General features: G+C 43.1%; 1 protein-coding gene across 4 annotated transcripts in view; it reads left to right on the top strand.

Moving 5' to 3' along the window:
* The window catches only part of nvl (nuclear VCP like), a 62,388-nt gene that overhangs the window by 27,864 nt on the left and 13,208 nt on the right, over positions 1-21,316 (top strand). For all 4 annotated transcript variants that reach the window (XM_047603262.1, XM_047603259.1, XM_047603261.1 and 1 more), the window contains 7 exons: positions 8,964-9,105; positions 16,139-16,448; positions 17,262-17,480; positions 17,867-17,971; positions 18,843-18,905; positions 20,268-20,387; positions 20,599-20,698. In XM_047603262.1, the coding sequence (XP_047459218.1) occupies positions 8,964-9,105; positions 16,139-16,448; positions 17,262-17,480; positions 17,867-17,971; positions 18,843-18,905; positions 20,268-20,387; positions 20,599-20,698 (1,059 nt within the window). The remainder of the gene's footprint in view (positions 1-8,963; positions 9,106-16,138; positions 16,449-17,261; positions 17,481-17,866; positions 17,972-18,842; positions 18,906-20,267; positions 20,388-20,598; positions 20,699-21,316) is intronic.

Here is a 21,316-nt window from a genome sequence, read left to right as displayed (position 1 = left end):
AATTCTACAAGGATGAGTGGGCCAAAATTCCTCCACAGCACTGTAAAAGACTCATTGCAAGTTATCGCAAGAGTGTGATTGCAGTTGTTGCTGCTACAGCTGGCCTAGCCATTTATTAGGTTTTTTCAGACAGGGCCATGTAGGTCTGGATTTTGTTTTCTCCTAATGATAACAGCATTCATGTAAAAACTGCATTTTGTGTTTCCTTGTGTTATCTTTGACTAATATTAGTTTGATCTGAAACATTTAAGTGTGACAAACATGCAAAAAATAAATAAACTACCCTGATAATTGGCGACAGCATCACCAGAGGTATCTGCTTCTTCAAAGCAGTCACTCATTGTCTCCCCAGAGCTACTGTCACTGACATCGTGGAAAAAAATGGGGTTCTCCTGCAGTGTCTTCCTTCTTCCATCCACCGTCGTGGTGGATGGAAGCAGGTCACAATGACACAGCTCGTCGCCTATCTGAATCCACGAAAAGTGACTTCATATTCATTAATACACAGGACGAGATGTTACAATCCCTTGTGCCATGATCTAAGGCAAAACTCCCTTAGCAGCCAGGTCCACCTGGACAACCAACCAGCAGACCAGTGGTCAGCTACTAACAGACCAGGACATCTCATCCTTCTTCCTATGTCAGAAACAAGATACAATTAGCCTAACCACAGAAATAAAAACGCCAGCTAATTAGCCTAGACACCAGCAGTAGGTAATAGAGATGATGGGAATGCAAAAACACTCAGACCAGGATATCTCATCCTTCCGCCTACGTCAGAAACGAGATAAAATTAGCCTAACCACAGAAATAAAAACACCTGCTAATTAGCCTAGACACCAGCAGTAGGTAATAGAGATGATGGGAATGCAAATACACTCAGACCAGGACATCTCATCCTTCCGCCTACGTCAGAAACGAGATAAAATTAGCCTAACCACAGAAATAAAAACACCTGCTAATTAGCCTAGACACCAGCAGTAGGTAATAGAGATGATGGGAATGCAAATACACTCAGACCAGGACATCTCATCTTTCCGCCTACGTCAGAAACGAGATAAAATTAGCCTAACCACAGAAATAAAAACACCAGCTAATTAGCCTAGACACCAGCAGTAGGTAATAGAGATGATGGGAATGCAAATACACTCAGACCAGGATATCTCATCCTTTTGCCTATGTCAGAAACAAGATATAATTAGCCTAGCCATAGAAACAAAACACGAGAAAGCACCAGCTAATTAGCCTAACCGCCAATACTAAGTAAGAAATGATGAGACATGCAACTATGCTTCAAACAACATTCCTCCCCTCTGCCAAGATCATAAGTTACACACAAGAAAACACCAGCAAACAAGCCTAACTAGCAACAGTAGGCAGTGTGCAGTGTGCGGCACATCATTGGGGTTTTCAAGTGGGCAACTTCACCAATGTTTCTTTTAGTTAGGCCCACGACACCTTAAGAAGGCTTAACAGTGAGCTCCAGCGTCCTGTCACCCCCCTCAATGCAGCCACCGCGCCACCATGTGCCTTTCAACTGACGGATAAGATTAAACTAACTACAACCGCTACCTAATATTAGCACATAGTTAGCCTTACCATTAGCATGCTTCCCAGCTAGCGTGCTTCCTCTGTAGCCACAACCACTGGCTCACTCGCTCCGCTGCCAGGGACATATTCTTTAGGGCAACCCTCTGTTTTTTTCCGCGAATGCCCAACTCACACAGGAGAGCAATGGCGCATTTCGCCACAAATCCACGGCAGCCAACCTCGACTGGGCACACGCGGGTGCTCCAGCCACGCTGCTCTGCTTCCAATGCCAACTCCGCAAATCTATCTCTCTTGCGCTCATTCACCTCTTCAACTCTGTCTTCCCACGGGACAGTTAAAAATACACTATCCGTTCTTTCTCAGACCAGCACGTCCGGTCTTTTGAGGGTCACGACTATCTGTTGTGAAAAGTTCAGGGCGCTATTTAGGTCGGTCCTCAGCTCCCAGGCTCTGCCCACACTTAGCTGCCCTACATTATGCCTGCGCCTCACTGATCTGGCCTTATCTCCCTCCTGAACAAACATAATATGCTTATTCTCCTTTCTAGCAGCTGAGGAATTTGCTTCAATACGTATTTCCTCATTTGCAGCTGCTAAGCATTTCAGAACCTGGTTGTGGCGCCAGGTGTATCTACCCTAGGAGACCCTACAACCTGACAAAATGGGGCTGAGCGTACATGCCCAAGAACAAAGTGGGCAGGCAGCATCCTCCCCTATTCACTGGTTTAGGTTTTGGGGAGATGGCAGCACATCATAAATATATCATAAATCCTATCATAAATCTAATCCTACTAGCCTCCATGCTCCACAGCTCTCTCCACGACACCTTCCTTTTCTCTACACTCTCCCAGTTCACTCACTGTCCTTGCTTAGCCTGTGACACTGCCTTAGTGCATCTCATTGCTTCCTCTTGCCTATGAATTTCCTCCACTACCATCTTCCTCTTTTCCATCGCGGACGCCTTGCTCCACAGAGGTTTCCCTGCACATAGTCCCAGGCCACCACGCCCTTGCTGCACATGCCCCATGATATCCCTGAGCCTGAGGGCAGCCTGTGCCTCCTGAACCGCATCTCTTAGGTTCCACTTCCTCCCTGTTTTGACCATGGGGGCTGTCCACCTGACTACTGGATCTTTTGACTGAGTAACAGTCATCTCCAGTCTAGACTTAGCACACTTAAACTCCTCTGTTAGACTAGTTACTGGGAGCTCCAGTATGCCTTTCCCATAAAAGGCTGCACCACTTAAGCAGTGTGGGACACCAAGCTATCTCCTAATTGATGAATTAATCATCCTTTCAAGCTTCTCAACCTTTGTTAGAGGGACCTCATACACTGTCAGTGGCCACATTAGTCGTGGCAATAACCTAAATTGCATCCACCATCATCTCAGCTTTCCTGGGAGCCCTGACCGGTCTATGCTTGAAATGCCTTGGATCATATCTTGTCTCAATCCCTCAAACTGTGCTACATCGCTAAGACTTGCATCATACCACCTTCCCAGACTCTTCACTTGGCTTCTCTATCACTGTGGGAACCCGCTCCTCATTTATAATAAATTTCTTATCTACTACCTTTCCTTCAACAACTGAGATACTCCTAGACTTACTCGGCTTCACCTTCATCCTAGCCCACTGCAAGTTGTTGTTTAACTTATCCAGCAGTCTGCTAGTACATGGAGCAGTAGACGTCACAGTCATCATGTCATCCATATAGGCCCTCATTGGGGAGAGGCGAAGCCCTCCATACAGCTTTTCTCCACCTACCACCCATTTCAAAGCCCTACTAATCACTTCCATTGCCATTGTAAAGGCTAGTGGAGAGATTGTACACCCTGCCATGATGCCTGCCATGCTGCTACCATGCTGTAGTAAAGCAGAGCTGTATATCTGCAAAGTATGCTTTAACTATGCCTTTAATACTGCCTGGAACTCTAAAAAAATCAAAAGCTTCCCATAACAAACTGTGAGGAACTGAACCAAACGCATTAGCCAGGTCTAGAAATACCGCATGCAGGTCTCTCTTTTCTCGCTTTGCTAACTGGATTTGGTGCTAAATCATACTGGTGTGCTCTAAGCACCCAGAAAAGCCGGGGATTCCAGCCTTTTGCACCGATGTATCAATCAAGCCATTTGCCTCCAAGTACTTAGACAGCCTCTGTGCCACAACACTGAAGAAGACCTTCCCCTCAACGCTAAGCAAACTGATCGGTCTAAACTGACTTATCTCTACTGAGCCCTTCTCTTTGGGAATCCCCCCTGCTCTATGCCATACCTTGGGGATGACCTGTTTCTTCCAAACTACCTGCATCAATTTCCAAAGAAATCTCAATACATTTGGTGCACTTTTATACAGCCGATACAGGACTCCATTAGGTCCCGGGGCTGAAGAGGCTCTTGCGTGCCTCACCACCTCCTGAATCTCTTTCCACCTTGGTGGGCTAACATCACACTGCTTACCTTTTTCTCCGATTGGTGGAATATCAAAGGGGAGTACCATCTTCCTAAGCCTTTCCTTATCTTTTTGTACCTCCACTAATTACTCCTCAAGTTCCTGCTTTGGCACCATCAGGCTGCTATTCTTCTCTTTACTAAATAGCAACTTCACAAATCTAAATGGGTCCCTATAGAATGCTACTCGTGCCCGCTCTTTCTTTCTTCCATTTTTCCTAATGCTCTCCACTCTTCTTAGTGCTGCCAGTAGTTCCTTTACACCAGCCTGTAAGCAATTAATGCCTTTCTTCTCCTCCTTTGTGGCCTTCTTCCACTGCCTCTTAAGCAACCTCCTCTCCTGTATAAGTCTATCAATTTCGTGCTGGCGCCTAGACCTCACTACTTCTTCTTCTGGTTTCTTCTGCTTCTCACTAATGCCAAATCTTTCCTTACCATAATCATAGATTATATCTCCCATCCTCTCTAACTTATTCTCTACCATCCCTTTTAGTTCACCTAACGCACTGGCCAAATCATTATTGATGTCCTCCCACTTCCTATTTTCAGCTGCGCCTGGCCACTTCACCCTTGGTTTCTGACCACTGATCTTCTCCCTCTGGCTACGCTCTTGTTCTGCCTCCTTGCTAGTACCTGCCTCAACATTAGGGATGCTGATATCCTGCGAGCTGTGGGTTACTTCCTGTCGCTGGACTTCAACCGACTGACTTGATACGTTTCTTAAAAAGTAGCTATCAATGCGAATCTGTAGCTCCGTAGGGTGCAGTCAAAGGCTTAAGAAAGCCTTGGCTACACCAGCTAATTAGCCTAGACACCAGTCGGTAATAGAGATGATGGGAATGCAACTACACACAGACCAGGACATCTCATCCTTCTGCCTATGTCAGAAACAAGATACAATTAGCCTAACCACAGAAATAAAAACACCTGCTAATTAGCCTCAAAGTTCTTTTTAACTTTCTAAGGCACAGTGGAAAGTCAGTCTTCATCAGTGGTCCATTACCAGTGCTTTGAGTGTCTTGAGACAATTTGTATTGTTATTGGCGCTATATAAATAATATTGAATTGAATTGCTTTCTCAGAATGTCGACCGCTTCAGATTTCTTCTCAGCCTCAGTTCCTGGCTGTAGTCGTTCTATGGCGCTTGCGGGATCAATTTTATTGACAATTTTAACCTTTTTTGGAATAGACCTCTACTCTTCTCGATCGAGAGAGAGCGAGATTCATCCCCGAAGGGAAATTAGGAGATGGTGTTCACCTAAACAGACTGGGCAGTTCCACCCTAGCGGCTAACATCCAGCATGCCGTCCACTCTGCTCCACGCGACCGACTAGTCAGGCCCACCTCTCTGACTGATTCTAATGTCTCTCCCCTACCCCCCACTGGACCATCTCCTGAAGGTATCGACCCCTACTGTCAGCCTCTGGCACTCTCCTCCCTCACACCTCTGACCTCCAGCGCTCCCACACATGCCCTCACGTCCAGTTCTGCTCAGTCCTCGCCCCTTTTTCAGAGACCTAGGCTTGTCTATAGGTCTTCATCCTTGCAGCCCATTCCAACTATATGGTCTCACCGTACCTCTCACCTACGCCATCCTAACAGAAAGCAACCAGCGAACCTGAAAAACCTCTGCTCCCTCCCCTGGTCTGAACCCTCAGCACCTTGTCAGCTGCTCCCTGCTCTGTTTAACACCCGCTCTTTAACCAACAAAAGCCTTATCCTCCATGAACACATTCTGGAATACAACCTGGACTTCCTCTGTCTAACTTAAACCTGGCACAAACCAATTGATTACTTCTCACTTAACCAAGCAACACCCTCCGGATACACATTCATAGACCAACCTCGCCAAGAAGGACGCGGTGGCGGTATTGCAGTTATCCACAGAACGGACATCAAAATCACCAAACTCCTCATCCCAGCAGCATCCTCTTTTGAACATATTGCATTCAAGCTCCCTGGCCCCTTCCATCTGACTACAGCTGTCATTTATCGCCCACCCGAACCCTGATTTTCTCACCGACCTCTCTGACCTCTTAAACCAGCTCAGCCATTTCTTCATCCGTCCTCCTCCTCCTTGGCGATTTCAACACCCACATTGACAACCGCAGCTGCACACACACCACTGAATTTCTGGACATTCTGGACTGCTTTAACTTCACACAGCACATCCGCTTCCCCACACACAACCGTGGCCACATCCTCGACCTAGTCTGCTCTTCCTGTCTTCAGATATCACCGCCGTCTGGCCAAAGCCTCCACATCTCCAATCACCTGTTACTCAAAATGGACATAATCATCCCCATCCCTCCCTCCAAAACCAAATGCACCATAAACTTCCAAAACACACTACAACAACACTCCCTCCCCCTGTGTGGACCGTCTTGCACCACACAAAACCAAAAGTGCTTCTTTTACACACTCTGGCCCTTGGTACACCCCTGCATTCCATCAAATGAAGGCACAGAAATGCAAACTGGAACGCCTCCACAGAATAATCGGACTCACAATTCATCTCCAGCTTTACACAGACCACATTCACAAGTACAGAGATGCCCTCAACTCGGCCCGGTCAACATACCACTCCCACATCATCCAGTCTGGCTCCGGCAACCCTGAGACACAGTTCACCATATAAACTCCTTTCCGAAGCCCCATGACAACACTGCCTCATCCTTCACATCTGAAAACTGTCTGCCTTCCTTTAATTTTTTTCAGTCCAAAATAGACTCCATCCACAGAAGCCTCCATTCCTCCACGTCCCACCCCTCTCCTGTGTCCCTCCATGAACTCATGACTGGCATGAAAACAACCACCTGCACTCTGGACCCCATACCATCAAAACTTATCAAGACCAGCCTTCCTGTCCTCTCTCCGCTCATCACTGCCATCATCAACTCCTCTCTCTGCTCTGGTTACGTTCCTGACAGCCTTAAAGTAGCCGTCATCTCCCCATTCTCAAAAAACCTAGACTCGACCCCAACTGCACAACTTTCGACCCATCTCTAACCTTCCCTTCCTCTCCAAAATCCTGTGTGCGCCATAGCCTCCCAGCTCCACTCCCATCTCACCCGCAACAACCTATATGACGTCTTTCAATCTGGTTTCCGCCAAAAACATAGCACTGAAACAGCCCTCCTCAAAATACTAAATGACATCCTCCTCTCCTCAGACTCTGGCCAAATCAGTATCCTCATCCTCCTGGACTTCACTGCTGCTTTTGACACCATCCACCACTCCATCCTCCTCTCTCACATTGAAAAATCACTTCACATCACTGACTCTGCACTCACCTGGATTAAATCATACCTCTTTTACCTCTGCCCACCTCCTGGTCCGAAAACAAGTACGAACCTGGGGTGACAGACCCTTCTCTACTGCTGCTCCCACCCTCTGGAACTCCCTGCCATTCCCCATCAGAAACTGCTCCGACCCCAACACATTCATATCACTTTTAAAAACTCATCTCTTTAAGATTGCTTTTAACGTGTAGCCTCTACACTATGTTCAGTTCAATTGTTCTCTTATTTCATTCATTGTTTATTTAATGTTTACAAAGTTTTCTTTTTTGAGTGTGTTTTTATGCCTGTAAAGTGTTTTTGGGTTCTTAAAAACGCTATACAAATAAAATGTATTATTATTATTATGGGAGATCCAAGGCTTAGCACAGAGGGAGGAAAGATGTAGGCGCAAAGTTCTGGATTTTTTTTTATTTTTGGTTTTGTTTTTTTATTGCTGATACAGAAAATACATACCAACTTTTTCTAGACAAAGGTGTTGTCCTGAAGGATTTTTGCTTCACTGTCCACGCCTTTCCTTTTCAGCATTAGTTTGATATCTTCAATACACTGCTCTAAACTCAGCTTCATCTCTTGTGTTCAGAAGTCATTTACTCCTTTGTGCTTCACTATCCACTATCCTACCCCCCCCCCCCCCCCCCCCCCCCCTCCCCCTTTGTTTGGAAGAATGTTAGGAAAGATTGGCACTTTACAGTGGTGAATGATGAGGAGGTGTGAGGGTGAAGCAGACAGACAATGGGTGAGTGAGGCTGAGGGAGAGATGGTTTGAAGATTTCTGAAGGTTATGGTCCGGTTTTGTTTTGTGGTGGGGATAGGGATGTCTATGTTCATGGTGGTGGTCAGAGATATGCAGGTTGTGGCTGGTTAACTGTTGGATGTTGAAACTGGTAGAGCAGACCAAGTCCAGAATGTGACCATGGCTGTGTGTTGGGAAAGTGATATGTTGAACTTGAGACATTTTAACAGTTCCAGAAATTCTGTGGCCGGTTTATTGTCAGTGCTGTCAATACTAGTTGTTGTTGTTTTTTTTTCAAGCTTTTTCAGCTACTTAAACCTGATGCAATATGTAAATATTTTTGTGGTTTTTCTTGTCTTACCTCATTCTATTTTTTTGTGTTTTGCGCTGTTGTTCCCTATCACTGAAATGCCTTATGTCTCCCATGGGATATCTTAAGCCCCATCTAGGGGATCTAGGACACAACATAATTAGGCTCCCATCTTCCCCTGGTCCCACGCAGCCACCAAGACACAAAAGTTTATAATGTAAAGAAGGTTATTTATTTACAACAGAAAAACAAATGAAAGTGCGCAAAATGATGGCTTCACGGTGGACCAAGGCCAAAATAACAAACCAAACAACCCTACCTTAAAATTAACTCAATAACCTAAGAAAATCAAACAAATGACAGAACACTTACCTCCATAACTAAATAAACAGCAGAAAAGATGATGACCAAAATGTTAGTCCACCCCTACTACCTAACAAGGGACTAAACATTGTGTAAACGATTTAGTTTTACACTGTTACACAGCCCAATTCTGACATTACTGAAAAAGATCAAGTCAGGAGCTGATGTGGGTGCTATATTACGCAAAGGATAAAGTGACATGTAATTCTTTAAGTCTTTTCTTCTTTAAGTTTTTTCTTGTTGCTTGCTTCCCGGCAGATTTGAATGGTCTGGTGAGAGCTCAAGTCCTCGTCATTGGTGCCACCAACAGGCCAGACTCCCTAGACCCAGCCCTTCGGCGAGCTGGGCGCTTCGACAGAGAGATCTGCCTGGGCATCCCCAATGAAGTAGCTCGTTTGAGGTCAGGCTTACATGATTATAGTGAAATGATGAGCCATGCTGTTAGACTAACTGTTGTATTCATGATATTTTTGATTATCAGTCTCCTGGACACACGTCACAAATATGAATAGATGTATACTTTATTAATCCCAAACTGGGAAATTTCACGGCTGCAGCAGCAATGTACAGGCACTAAACACCATGCACTTAACTCAACTAATGACTCTGTGTTTCTTTTAATTTACTCATGCTTTGATGTCAACTGTAACATAACACTAACAAAAACAAACCCGGGATAGTAAGTGGTGATATGTTACGAAAGCAATGGTAAATTACAACAAAATGAACATAATGAGGTAAACTATGGTGAATTGGTAAGGGACAAGTGGTGAGTATGGTAAGCATGCACAACCGCTTTGTCACAGACACATTCACTCATCTGAGCATGTTATGAATTAACAACGCCAACGGTCTGCAGTTGTGGCTACACAATTAAACACTCAGCGAACATTTCTCAACTTTGTAACTAATGAAGTTGTAAAGTTGTAAATGACTCCATTTGGTTTCATTTACAACCAACGGTAACTTTTGTTGCCAGCACGTAATTGAACGCTTGAAGAGAAGACTGGATTATCGGAGACAAAATAAGCATTATCTTTACTTCTGTCCTTTCCAACGGCCCCGACACACAACTGAATCGCTGTCATATCTATATCGAGATATGAACATTTAAGATATTAATATCGAAAAAGCAACGATATAGACGATATGGATTTCCCCTTCTCGCGCTCGCCCTGCATGTACAGCTCTGGCAGTCACAACAAACATAATTTTTACAATTGCCCTTGAATGCACCACTAAGGCTTGCCAACCACAAACCTTATTTCATGCTTGCTGTGGATCGACAGCTGAAGCCAACCAATGACAAACATATGGGGGCATGAGTGAGGGAGATGGAGACACACACGACAGGCACAGTGGGGAAATTTAAAAAGAGAAAGAAAATGAGTTCAGAAGATAATGCGGCCGGTGGCCGTGCAGAATCTGACTTGGTGCCAAAACATAAATCATCCTCCATTATTTGGAGGTATTTTGGATTCAGTTTTTTTGGCAGTGAGTTCTTAAAAATAAAATGCACTTTCCACATTATTTTGTATTATGTTTTTATTTTCGGAAAAATGCTTGGTTGTCACCAAATCCGTAGTCATATTCTATTGTATCGATATCGACAAATCTGGCATGAATATTGAGATATGAAATTTTGTCCATAACGTTCAGCGCTAGTTCTGAGTGATGTATCATCCAGTCTTCCTGGACACTGGATGGTACGTATTTGCTGTTACCAGATGCCACCTGCATGACTGGCTGAAGGAGCATTAAACCTAAACTCACGCTGTTTGTCTGCTAGGAAGGCCTCAAGTGCTCTGATGTCGCATTGTTTGAGAGCATCTTTGAACTCATTGCTGGTGCCAACAAAGTTTGTGCATTGATCACAGCACATTTGAGAAACTGCTCTTCTCAGACTAATAAAGCATCTTAGAGCATTAATAAAGCCAGCAGTGGACTAGTCATCAAGCCTCTCAATATGCACAGCTCGAGAAGACAAACTTGTGATAATTACCCCGTATCTCTTGATCTCCTTACGACCATTTAACAGCAACAGGACCAAAACAATCCACTCCACAGAATGCGAATTGAGCTTAGATTTCACAGCATTCTTCAGGGAGACTGGACATTTTTTGTTCTTCTACTGGTCTTCTTTGCTTACAAAACTGCATGCATTTGTGGATCAGCTTGGCAACCGTTTTGCTCCAACCAATTACCCAAAACCCATTGACTCTGAGTTCCATCAGTGTTTCTACCTTGATGGCAGACTTGGCTTTGAAAGTAGGACAAGATCGTTTTGGTGATGTTAGTGTCTTTAGGAAGATAAATGGGGTTTGCTTTTCAGTATTGGTTGAACCTTTAAGTCTTCCACTAACACGAAGCCCTTTCTCCAAGATGAGATCGAGACAAAAAAGAGGACTTGACTTTGGAAGATTGGCTCCTTGTGGCTTCCTTTGAAGAACCTTTAATTCACTCAGCACTTCTCTCTGGGGGTCTGTTGTTGAAGATACAAGGACAGACACAATGCTAGAAGTGGCAGAAGCATGTTGAGTCAAAGCATGGGACGTAACTTTGTGGACTGCATTGTTCATATGGTCCCATGTGGCAACATTACTTATCATTTCTGCAGGCCTTACTATATTTTCGCGATGCAGGTAGGTCGGATGATGTCCTCCGCAGGTGTTACAGGTATGTCGGCTTTTACAGTCTTTGGCCAAGTGTCCCTTTCTTAAGCACCCATAAATAAAGGCTCTTTTCTCATCCATGGTTTTTGTTGCAAAGGCTGGGCACTTGGCAACACCAAGTGCTTCATTTCTACAGAATAAGCAAGGTGACTTTGGCTTTGAGTTTTCCAGGGAGTTTAATTTATTCTCAAATTCATTAATACATAGGATGAGATGTTACAATCCCTTGTGCCATGATCTAACAGGAGAGCAATGGTGGATTTTGCAACAAATCCATTGCAGCTGACCTCCACTGGGCGCACCCAGGCACTCCAGTCTCGCTGCTCCACTTCCGATGCCAACTCCGCATATCTATCTCTCTTGCGCTCATTCGCCTCTTCAACTCTGTTTTCCCACACGACAGTTAATTCCACAAAATACACTATCCTTTCTTTCTCAGACCACAACAGCACGTCCAGTCTTTTGAGGGTCACGACTATCTGTTGTGGAACATTCAAACCGCCATGTAAATCGGTCCTCAGCTCCCAGGCTCCACCCACACTTGACTTCCCCGCGCTATGCCTGAATCTCGCTGGTCTGGCCGTATCTCCCTCCTGAACAAACATAATATGCTTATTCTCCTTTCTAGCAGATGAGGAATTTGCTTCAATCCGTTTTTCCTCAATTGCCGCTGCTAAGCATTTCAGAACCTGGTTGTGATGCCAGGTGTATCTCCCTTGGCTAACCCTGCAACCTGTCAAAACGTGGCTAAGCGTACATACACAAGAACAAAGTGGGCAGGCAGCATCCTCCCCTATCCACTGGTTTAGGTTTTGGGGAGATGGCAGCACATCATAAATATATCATAAATCCTATCATAAATCTAATCCTACTAGCCTCCATGCTCCACAGCTCTCTCCACGACACCTTCCTTTTCTCTACACTCTCCCAGTTCACTCACTGTCCTTGCTTAGCCTGTGACACTGCCTTAGTGCATCTCATTGCTTCCTCTTGCCTATGAATTTCCTCCACTACCATCTTCCTCTTTTCTGCTTCTTCCTCTTTTATGACAAATTTCTTATCTACTATCTTTCCTTTAACAACTGAGATACTCCTAGACTTACTCGGCTTCACCTTCATCCTGGCCCACTGCAAGTTGCTGTTTAACTTATCCAGCAGTCTGCTAGTACATGGAGCAGTTGACATCACAGTCGTCATGTCATCCATGTTGTCCCTAATTGGGGGGAGACAAAGCCATCCATGCAACTTTCCTTCACCTACCACCCATTTTGAGGCCATACTAATCACCTCCATTGCCATTGTAAAGGCTAGTGGAGAGATTGTACAACCTGCCGTGATGCCTACTTCCAGCTGCTGCCATGCTGTAATATACTCTGCTGTGGTAAAGCAGAGTTGTATATCTGCAAAATATGCTTTGACTAGGCTTTTGATACTGCCTGGAACTCTAAAAAAATCAAAAGCTTCCCATAACAAACTGTGAGGAACGGAACCAAACGCATTAGCCAGATCTAGAAATACAGCATGCAGGTCTCTCTTTTCTCGCTTTGCTAACTGAATTTGATGCCAAATCATACTGGTGTGCTAGAAAAGCCAGGGATTCCAGCCTTTTGCACCGATGTATCAATCAAGCCATTTTCCTCCAAGTACCTGGACAGCCTCTGTGCCACAACACTGAAGAAGACCTTCCCCTCAACATTAAGCAAACTGATCAGTCTAAATTGACTTATCTCTACTGAGCCCTTCTCTTTTGGAATGAAAATCCCCTGGCCTGTTTCTTTCAAACTACCTTCATCAATTTCCAAAGAAATCTCAATACATCTGGTGCACTTTTATACAGCTGATACAGGACTCCATTAGGTCCCGGGGCTGAAGAGGCTCTTGCACCTCCTGAACCTCTTTCCACCATGGTGGGCTAACATCACGCTGATTGCCTGTTTCTCCGATTGGTGGAATATCAGAGGGGAGTGCAATGCTTTAAACCACCAACCATATCATATCAGACATTTACACTTTTAGATTCAATGTACCAAACCATATCACAACTAGACCCTTGTAAAATTCACACTCTGGGAAATTCCATCATCAAATACCATTTATTTAAAAATTTAGAAAAATAAAAATACTATGTTGGCCTGAGATGCACTTTTAACATTTAACCAGCTTTTAAATTCAAACATTTATGCAGACACACATTTTTAGAAATTATGACTATACTCCAAGTATTTCATTATCTGCTGTCCTGTGTAATTGAAGAAGCATATATTTGCTTAAAACCGTGTCTTTGCGAGAGACTTTACCCCTCAGCTACCAAAGTCTGTAAGTGCAATTGTAGCATGCTGAGTCGACTGGTGGATGATGGCGCTCGTTAGAAGATGAATCCAGTGCAGCGTAGAGTTTCACTGTTACAGCCCTTGGCATCAATAAACACAGCGTTGAGTTCGGCTGGTACGACTTTATTCTTCCGTTCAGTACCCCGTACCGTGAAACGAAAACAAATGCAAACAAAAAAAAAAGTCTGTTAACATGCAAAAATATTAAAATATTAACATTTGATGCATCTCAACACACAACATGACATTTATAATTCACAACAACTGCTACAGTAGGCAATTTAATACATTATCACATTTCCTTAAAACACACACACACTCCCACTAACAATCAATACCCTGCACCCCATAGCCCTTTTTCAAAAGCAATAGCACGTCCCTAATATCTTAATATGAACATACCTCTCTTCGCCTACCAAGAGTGCAGCTTTGATTGAAACAGCCTTATCAAATGGCAACATGTACCCAACCTGGACCAATTTGTTACATTAGTTGTCTGCTCTCCCGACGATCGCCTGCTTGACCCATGTCGACAAACTGGCGTGTGACGTCACTATCCACCCTCTTCCCTTTAAATTTTACAGGGTGCGGCAATCAAGGACAATACAACAAATCATCCCGCTGGCCACTTACACCCTAAAACTAAGTTAACCTTCAAAATAGCCAAAAAGTGAGGCGAATTCCAAAATAAACACTAAGCTAAACTTAACTTAAAACAAAGAGACAAGCCATTCGTAGTAGTTGACCTATTTTTGTCAACTCTTTCCCTGTGACTTGGAATGATAAGACATTAAACCATCAGTCTCTCTCCATTCTCTGTGGATGTGAACGGATTAACAGCAACTGTGACATGCATCATTCTCTCTCCAACTATAATTTCCTCATGTGAAATGACAAGTCATGTGGTCCCTAAAACTTGTTTCGCATTTATAGAGACAATGCACAATAATAAGGACAACAAATTGTTACAGAAGTATTCTCAGCCATTACACGACAGTGAAGTCACCCACCAGGTATACAAAGTTTACAGCAAGTTTTGAGTTGCCTTTTGGAAGAAGTGCTGTTGGTCTGAGAAATGTCTTTATATCTTGGTCCATCTATTTTTGTCATTCGTGTACCAAATAGTATAAGTCCTCTCTTGGGAGACCCTATCCTCAACTAATGAAGGAGGTCAAGTATCATGTTCCTTTCTGTTTTTCCCAGTATCTCCTCTATCGCAGTTTGGCCTGTATTACTACCTTGACACTGATGTAGCTTGTGCAGGGTTGAAAGACAACCTGCCATCACATTTGTTTAGAAGCTTCTGACCGTTGACGTATGACCATTTCATAGGCACACTTCTCCAATCTCCAACCCCCCTAAATTAGCAGCACCTGCTGTCTGATCTTGTGAACTGTCACACTCTATCTTGCAAGAGTTATGCTTGAGATGAGGTTAGTATAGCATGGCACTTGGTGTTGGAACCTCTGACCAATTATTCAGATCTTGCTGTTCTCATTGAAAGGTTGGGGGCCAATGAGCACTTTACAATCGAGAGAATTGACTTGGAATCCAAGCTTGGAATCCAAGCTTGTCTTCCAGATTTCTGTATCAAGACAGAACAGGTTTTAAGTTGATAAGGCACTGAAGAATTCTGGTTTGGCCAGTAACCACTTGCTCTGGTCATCCATAATCACATAGGTATTGACTACCTTGTGAATAGCGTCCTTTGGATACACCCTTGCAAAGCAAATGTTTGCACAAACGTTTTCTCATTTGCTCTTGATGCAAACCTCCGTGCAGACCATGACTGTATTGGACTTTGAACATGACGTGGGCAGCTGTGGCTCAGCAGATAGAGCAAACTGTGTATAGTGTCTTTCCTCCTATCCCTACTTTGTGAATATCTCCCCATGCTCTGTGATGTCAAGGGTGATTGTGCAAGAGAATATCTAATGGGGAGATACATAATAATTGCCCTGGTTTTGTCTGTGAAGGTTCTCAGTCATCCAGGTCAAGGTATATCTAAAACATATTAAAGGAAGGAAACTGGACTTGAATTTGTTTTTTTTTGTTTTTTTTAATATGTTTCACCACTCATCTGAGTAACATCTTCAGTTCTAAGGGACTGGTGCCTTTCTTTAAGGTTTTTTGGATATTCTATGTTTTTCAGAATTTTGTTTTTTTGCTCATATCAATAAAAAGAAAAGAAAAAGAAATTGTAAAGGCCAAGTCCAATGACAAATTTAATCTTGATATTACTTGTGATATTGGATATTGTACCGGGAAAGGTTTTAAAGCCTAAAAGAGCAGAAGTGTACCCTGCTGCTGGTAATCCCCAGTCGGGTAGGCTATATCATTTTGAATTATTTTTTTTGTCTTACATCAGAAATACCTGCTGTGTGTAGAATTTTTTATATCCCTGTCAACAGAATATTTTGTGTTTTGACAGAATCTTGAAGACTTTGTGTCGAAAGCTTAAGCTACCAGAAGATTTTGACTACCAACATCTGGCACAGCTCACCCCAGGTTATGTGGGTGCTGACCTAATGGCTCTCTGCCGTGAAGCTGCCATGAATGCTGTCAACAGGGTTCTATTGGAAAATATGGCATTTCCACAGAGACAAATCCAGAGCACTACTAAAGACATGTCTGAAAACAGATTTCAGACTGATGGACTGACAGCTGAAGAGGACCGTCAACAACATGCAGCAGACGTAATCCCAGTACCTAAGGAAGGGTCCGGACAGAATCACCTGCAGGTATGAGGAACTCCACCACAACGGGCAACTCAGCATGATACTGTACCTTTGACAACAGAAGGCTCACACTCAGTCATAGTATTTATTGTGCAGGCAGTTAATTATTTAAAAATGAGATAATAATTCCCAAATAATTTGGAAGTTATGGTTCTGCTTCTGCTATCTATTCACCTCAGAAAGGACTTTAAGTGGCGAGTGTTGTTATACCATCAATTGTACTTAATTGAAATTTTAGAAATATTGCTTTTGTGAAAAACTGTAATGTAAACACAGCTAAAAACTCAGCTTACTCTAAAGCTGCAGGATTCCATTTCTTCAACTTTTTCGGGCACCACGTGTGGTTTCACAGATGCTTTTAACAACTCAGGCTACTTTTGCAACTTTGCATGTTTGTTTTTCAGTTCCTATCCCATGTTACTCAAGTTTCTCAATTTGCTCCACGACAACCTACAATTAGAAGCAAGTGACGGACTTTAACATAAAACTTCTTTGTTTCTCATAACGCCTTTTAACACCGCTCAAAATGAGGCATATTCTTAAAGCACAAATATCCCTGGAAAAAACAGAGCTCTTAACAAAGGCAGAGTGACTAAACTGGAAGTGCATTGGTACATATATTACCAGTGCACTATATAAACCACTCTAATAAAAAGTAATAAGTCCTCTCCAGACATGGGTATTATTCATGTTAATTTAGGTCTGTTTTTTTGATAACATAAAATTTCATATTCAGTTTTATTTTATTATATAGCGTCAATAACCTTTTTTACTGCTTCTCTTGTATCCTGATAAATGATGTGCTACATCTGGCAGGGAGAGCTATGGAACCTCTTACACCTGCTGAAAAACACAAAAATGCTGTCAGAGGAAGAGTTGGCTGGCCTGTCCATTGCCATGACAGATTTCCAGGACTCTCTGGCCAGTGTCCAACCTTCTGCTAAGAGGGAGGGCTTTGCCACTGTGCCTGATGTCACCTGGGAGGATGTTGGAGCCCTACAGGACATCAGAGAGGAGCTTACCATGGCTATACTGGTAAACAGTAGACTTCTTCACATTTTCAGGATTTATTTATTTATTTTTTTGTCTGTTGTCATGCTCTTGTTTCCTTTATTGACCATAGAACTTGGAAAAACTATGTAATCCCTGCAGAAATATTTATTTTTTTTTTTTGTTCTCCCTTATCTTGATTTAATTTTTGTTATGGTCATCTTGATCTATTGTTCCATCCGAGTCTTTAACGTGTATTTGTGTGATATTATCCACAGTACATGATTAACTCACTGGATTGTTTTGGAGTGCAGTGGGTTATTGCCCCTGATAAGCCTGGCCCATGTTTGACCTAGTTCATTGTCACTAGACTTTTTCTATTGGGTGTTGACATATAGAAAATCAGTTGTTTATATGTGTGTCCCCTGCAGGCTCCAGTGCGCTCTCCGGAGCAGTTCCATGCTCTGGGGCTCAGTGCTCCATCTGGAATTCTGCTGGCTGGACCTCCAGGATGCGGAAAAACACTGCTGGCCAAGGTTCCTCATCACACTAGTGCAATTATAGATTTGATTGGGATTTAAAAAACACTTCTGTGAGCTTAGGGTTTAAGATTTTCAAGAAACAGGTAGTAGCTATGATCATATACACTGGTCATAAATGTAATAATAATATGAATTCACCATATTCATATTTATTTTTCATTAAAACTTGGTATGTACAAATAAAAATACTCTGAAATAAAAGTTAAATATCATTAAACAAAAGTCCAGAATGCTATCAGCACTTCATAAGCCACTTCCTGTTTACATCTAGTCAAGGTTCATCTTGTCATTTTTTTACTTATTTTTAATTTATTTTTTATATTATTTTTTACTTATTTTTAATTTATTATATAAATAATAACACTTGAAGAGAAGACTGGATTACCAGAGACAAAAGAAGCATTATCTCTGCTTTTGTCCCCTCCGATGGCCCCAGCACACTACCGACTCCGCTGAGTGCACACACACAGACACACACACGCACACCACATGTCTGGACTGCAGATGAGTTTTTCTCCCTTGATCAATGAAGTCGGTGGGGATCAGAGTAATTTGTGGTTATTATCGGTACAAGCTGTGCAAATCACAACTTAAATGAGTGCGGTTCAGTTTCACATTATCGTAAAATCGAAAATAATATTTAGAGCCTGTGGGCTATAAAAATAATAGTCATTAAAGTAGCTAAATGGACGTAATTGTGTAGTGGGCTATATGGCCGGCAGCCAGCACTTGTGGACAGCCCTGGGAAGTGGGCTCAGGGCAACCCTGGGCTTAACTTAGTCTAAAGAATTATATTTTCCCTGACTCTCTATGATTGATTATCTCACCATGTCTTATGGTATGTTACTGTGCCCTCTCTTTACAGGCAGTGGCCAGTGAGTCAGGCCTCAACTTCATTTCTGTCAAGGGTCCAGAACTTCTCAACATGGTAAGTGAGGCTGCAGGGGCATTTTGATAGTCATGGAGAACCATAGTAAAAATCTGCTATATCTCTGACAGGCTCTGAGAGATTCACCATGAGCAAAAGAGGGCTGGTGGTAGAATCAGCTAATTGCGCTTAAGTTGGGCTCACCCCTCTAGGAAAAAAAGGAGAAATCCAGTCAAGCACAAAACACCTGACATTCAGTTGGTAGAGCGTTTGTCCACAAACTAGAGGGTTGGCGGTTCAATCCCTAAATGTGCCACATATCGAAGTGAGCAAGACACTAAACCCCCAGTTGCTCTGAATGCATGACTTTTGGTGTATGAATATGTGTGAGGTACCAATAGGTAGAAAAGGACTATATAAAAACAAGGCCAAAGCCAAATCTTGTGCACCCCAAGAAGACCATTTCCTCATCCCCTCAGTATTTGGGAACTGGGAAGAGCCCCTTTCGTGCTGTGGGAAAAAACAGTGTAGACCAGGGTTAAGCCGGCATTTCATCCCGGGTCAAATGACCCGGCAATCGACCTGGGACGGCTTAATTTACACAATGATGTTGATGTAACTGCCTGTCACATTTTTGCATACATTTTTGTACATTTTTTCAATCAAGCAAATCAAATGTGTTGTTACACGATCGTTCATGGAAGCACATAGGGGAATTATCCCTACGCCATGTTCGGGAAATGACATCGATCAGGGAATCCTGATGTGAACTGTGTTTATATATAGCTTGTATAGCGATATGGCACAGTTTTTTTATTGATCTTGGCAGCACACTGCCAACACATGCAAGACTGTGAGATCCACAACCTGCTCTGTAGCCAAGGAGAAGAGGAGATTCAGCGGCAGATTTTGAGCACTGTGTGGAACACAGTGATTTATTTGAATATCAGCAGCCTTTTGAAAGAGCGGGGGTTTGACCGATCCATTCTTCGGGTCATCAACAAACTGAAAGTGTTCAAAGAATACCCCCTGACAAACGTCCGGATGAGCAGGGGTGGCACTTAAATGTGTGATGATGATGTCGACGTGATGACGTATGAAAGGGAGGAAAAAAACAGGCACACAGCTCTCACAGCGGAAGGTCAGATGTGGGTCGACCCGCCTTATTGTGCTTTCACACTGCCAGCAGTCCCGGGTCTGACCTCCTGCTGTGAGAGCTGTGTGCCTGTTTATTTTTTAAAAACCCCTGCTCTTTCAAAAGGCTGATGATATTCGAATAAATCACTGTGTCCTGCACAGAGCCCGATATCTGGAGCTGAATCTTCTCCTCGGATACAGAGCAGGTATCAAAAGACATCAAAAACTCTGTAATGTGTAATATGTCTATAAGTTTAAATGATAATTCTATGTTTGTTTGTACAGTATGTGGGGGAAAGTGAGCGTGCTGTCAGACAGGTCTTCCAGAGAGGACGCAATTCAGCTCCTTGTGTCATCTTTTTTGATGAGATTGATGCTCTGTGTCCACGCCGCTCTGGCCACGAGGTGAGAGGGATGGGCCTCATGACTCTGATACGAATAATCATTATTTTGGCACATCAGACCATCATGCTTAGTTCATGACGGCCTTTAGGATGACATAATGAAATTCATAATAAAGACACTAGAAGCAGTCAAGGGTTTCATACAGCTTGTGTTGTAGTGACCTGGTGGCATTCAGTATATGTTTGTATAAACAGAGTTTGTTTGCATTCAGTCAGGAGCCAGTGTTCGTGTCGTCAACCAGCTGCTTACAGAGATGGATGGCTTAGAGGCGCGACGACAGGTCTTCATCATGGCTGCAACAAATAGACCAGGTACATATATAGAGCTGAGATTTTGCAGGTTCTTTGGTTGTCAGAAAGGGACACATTTTTCCATCTTATGATACCTTCTAGTTATTCCACATCAAAACAAAATATTAGAATATAAATAAGCAACTGTCTCTTCTGCTAGTTGCATCTAAGTAATCTGAAATAATCTTGCATAATTATTTGAGACAGAAGAAAGCACATAAATTGAATAATGCTGGGTAATAAGAAGCCAACAGTGTAAAGCAATCCAAAAAAGCGTTGAATAAGGTCAGCTGGACTTGTAAAATTTCTTGAAGACGTTTTGCCACTCATCCGAGTAGCTTCTTCAGTTCTGATTAACTAGTGGGAAATTGAGGTTTAAATAGGAATAAACTCTGTGGGTAACACCCACCAGAAACTTGCTTGACCAGAAACTGGGGTCACTAATTACCATAATGGCTGGTACTTACCTGTCCTTGAATGGGGGGAACTGTGTACCTAGGCTAACTTCTCCTATGAATAGAGTTCTAACAAGGCTATTGTCCATGGGAGCCTGGAGGCTCAATGTGTGAATGTTGTTGAAACTTCTTGGGGACAGAAGCAAGCCAAGTATTTGGCATCCATCCTGTTTCCGTTAGTAGG

Source organism: Mugil cephalus, chromosome 13 (genome assembly GCF_022458985.1).
Source record: "Mugil cephalus isolate CIBA_MC_2020 chromosome 13, CIBA_Mcephalus_1.1, whole genome shotgun sequence".
Taxonomy (NCBI): Eukaryota; Metazoa; Chordata; class Actinopteri; order Mugiliformes; family Mugilidae; genus Mugil; species Mugil cephalus.
This window is presented reverse-complemented; position numbering and strand designations above follow the sequence as displayed.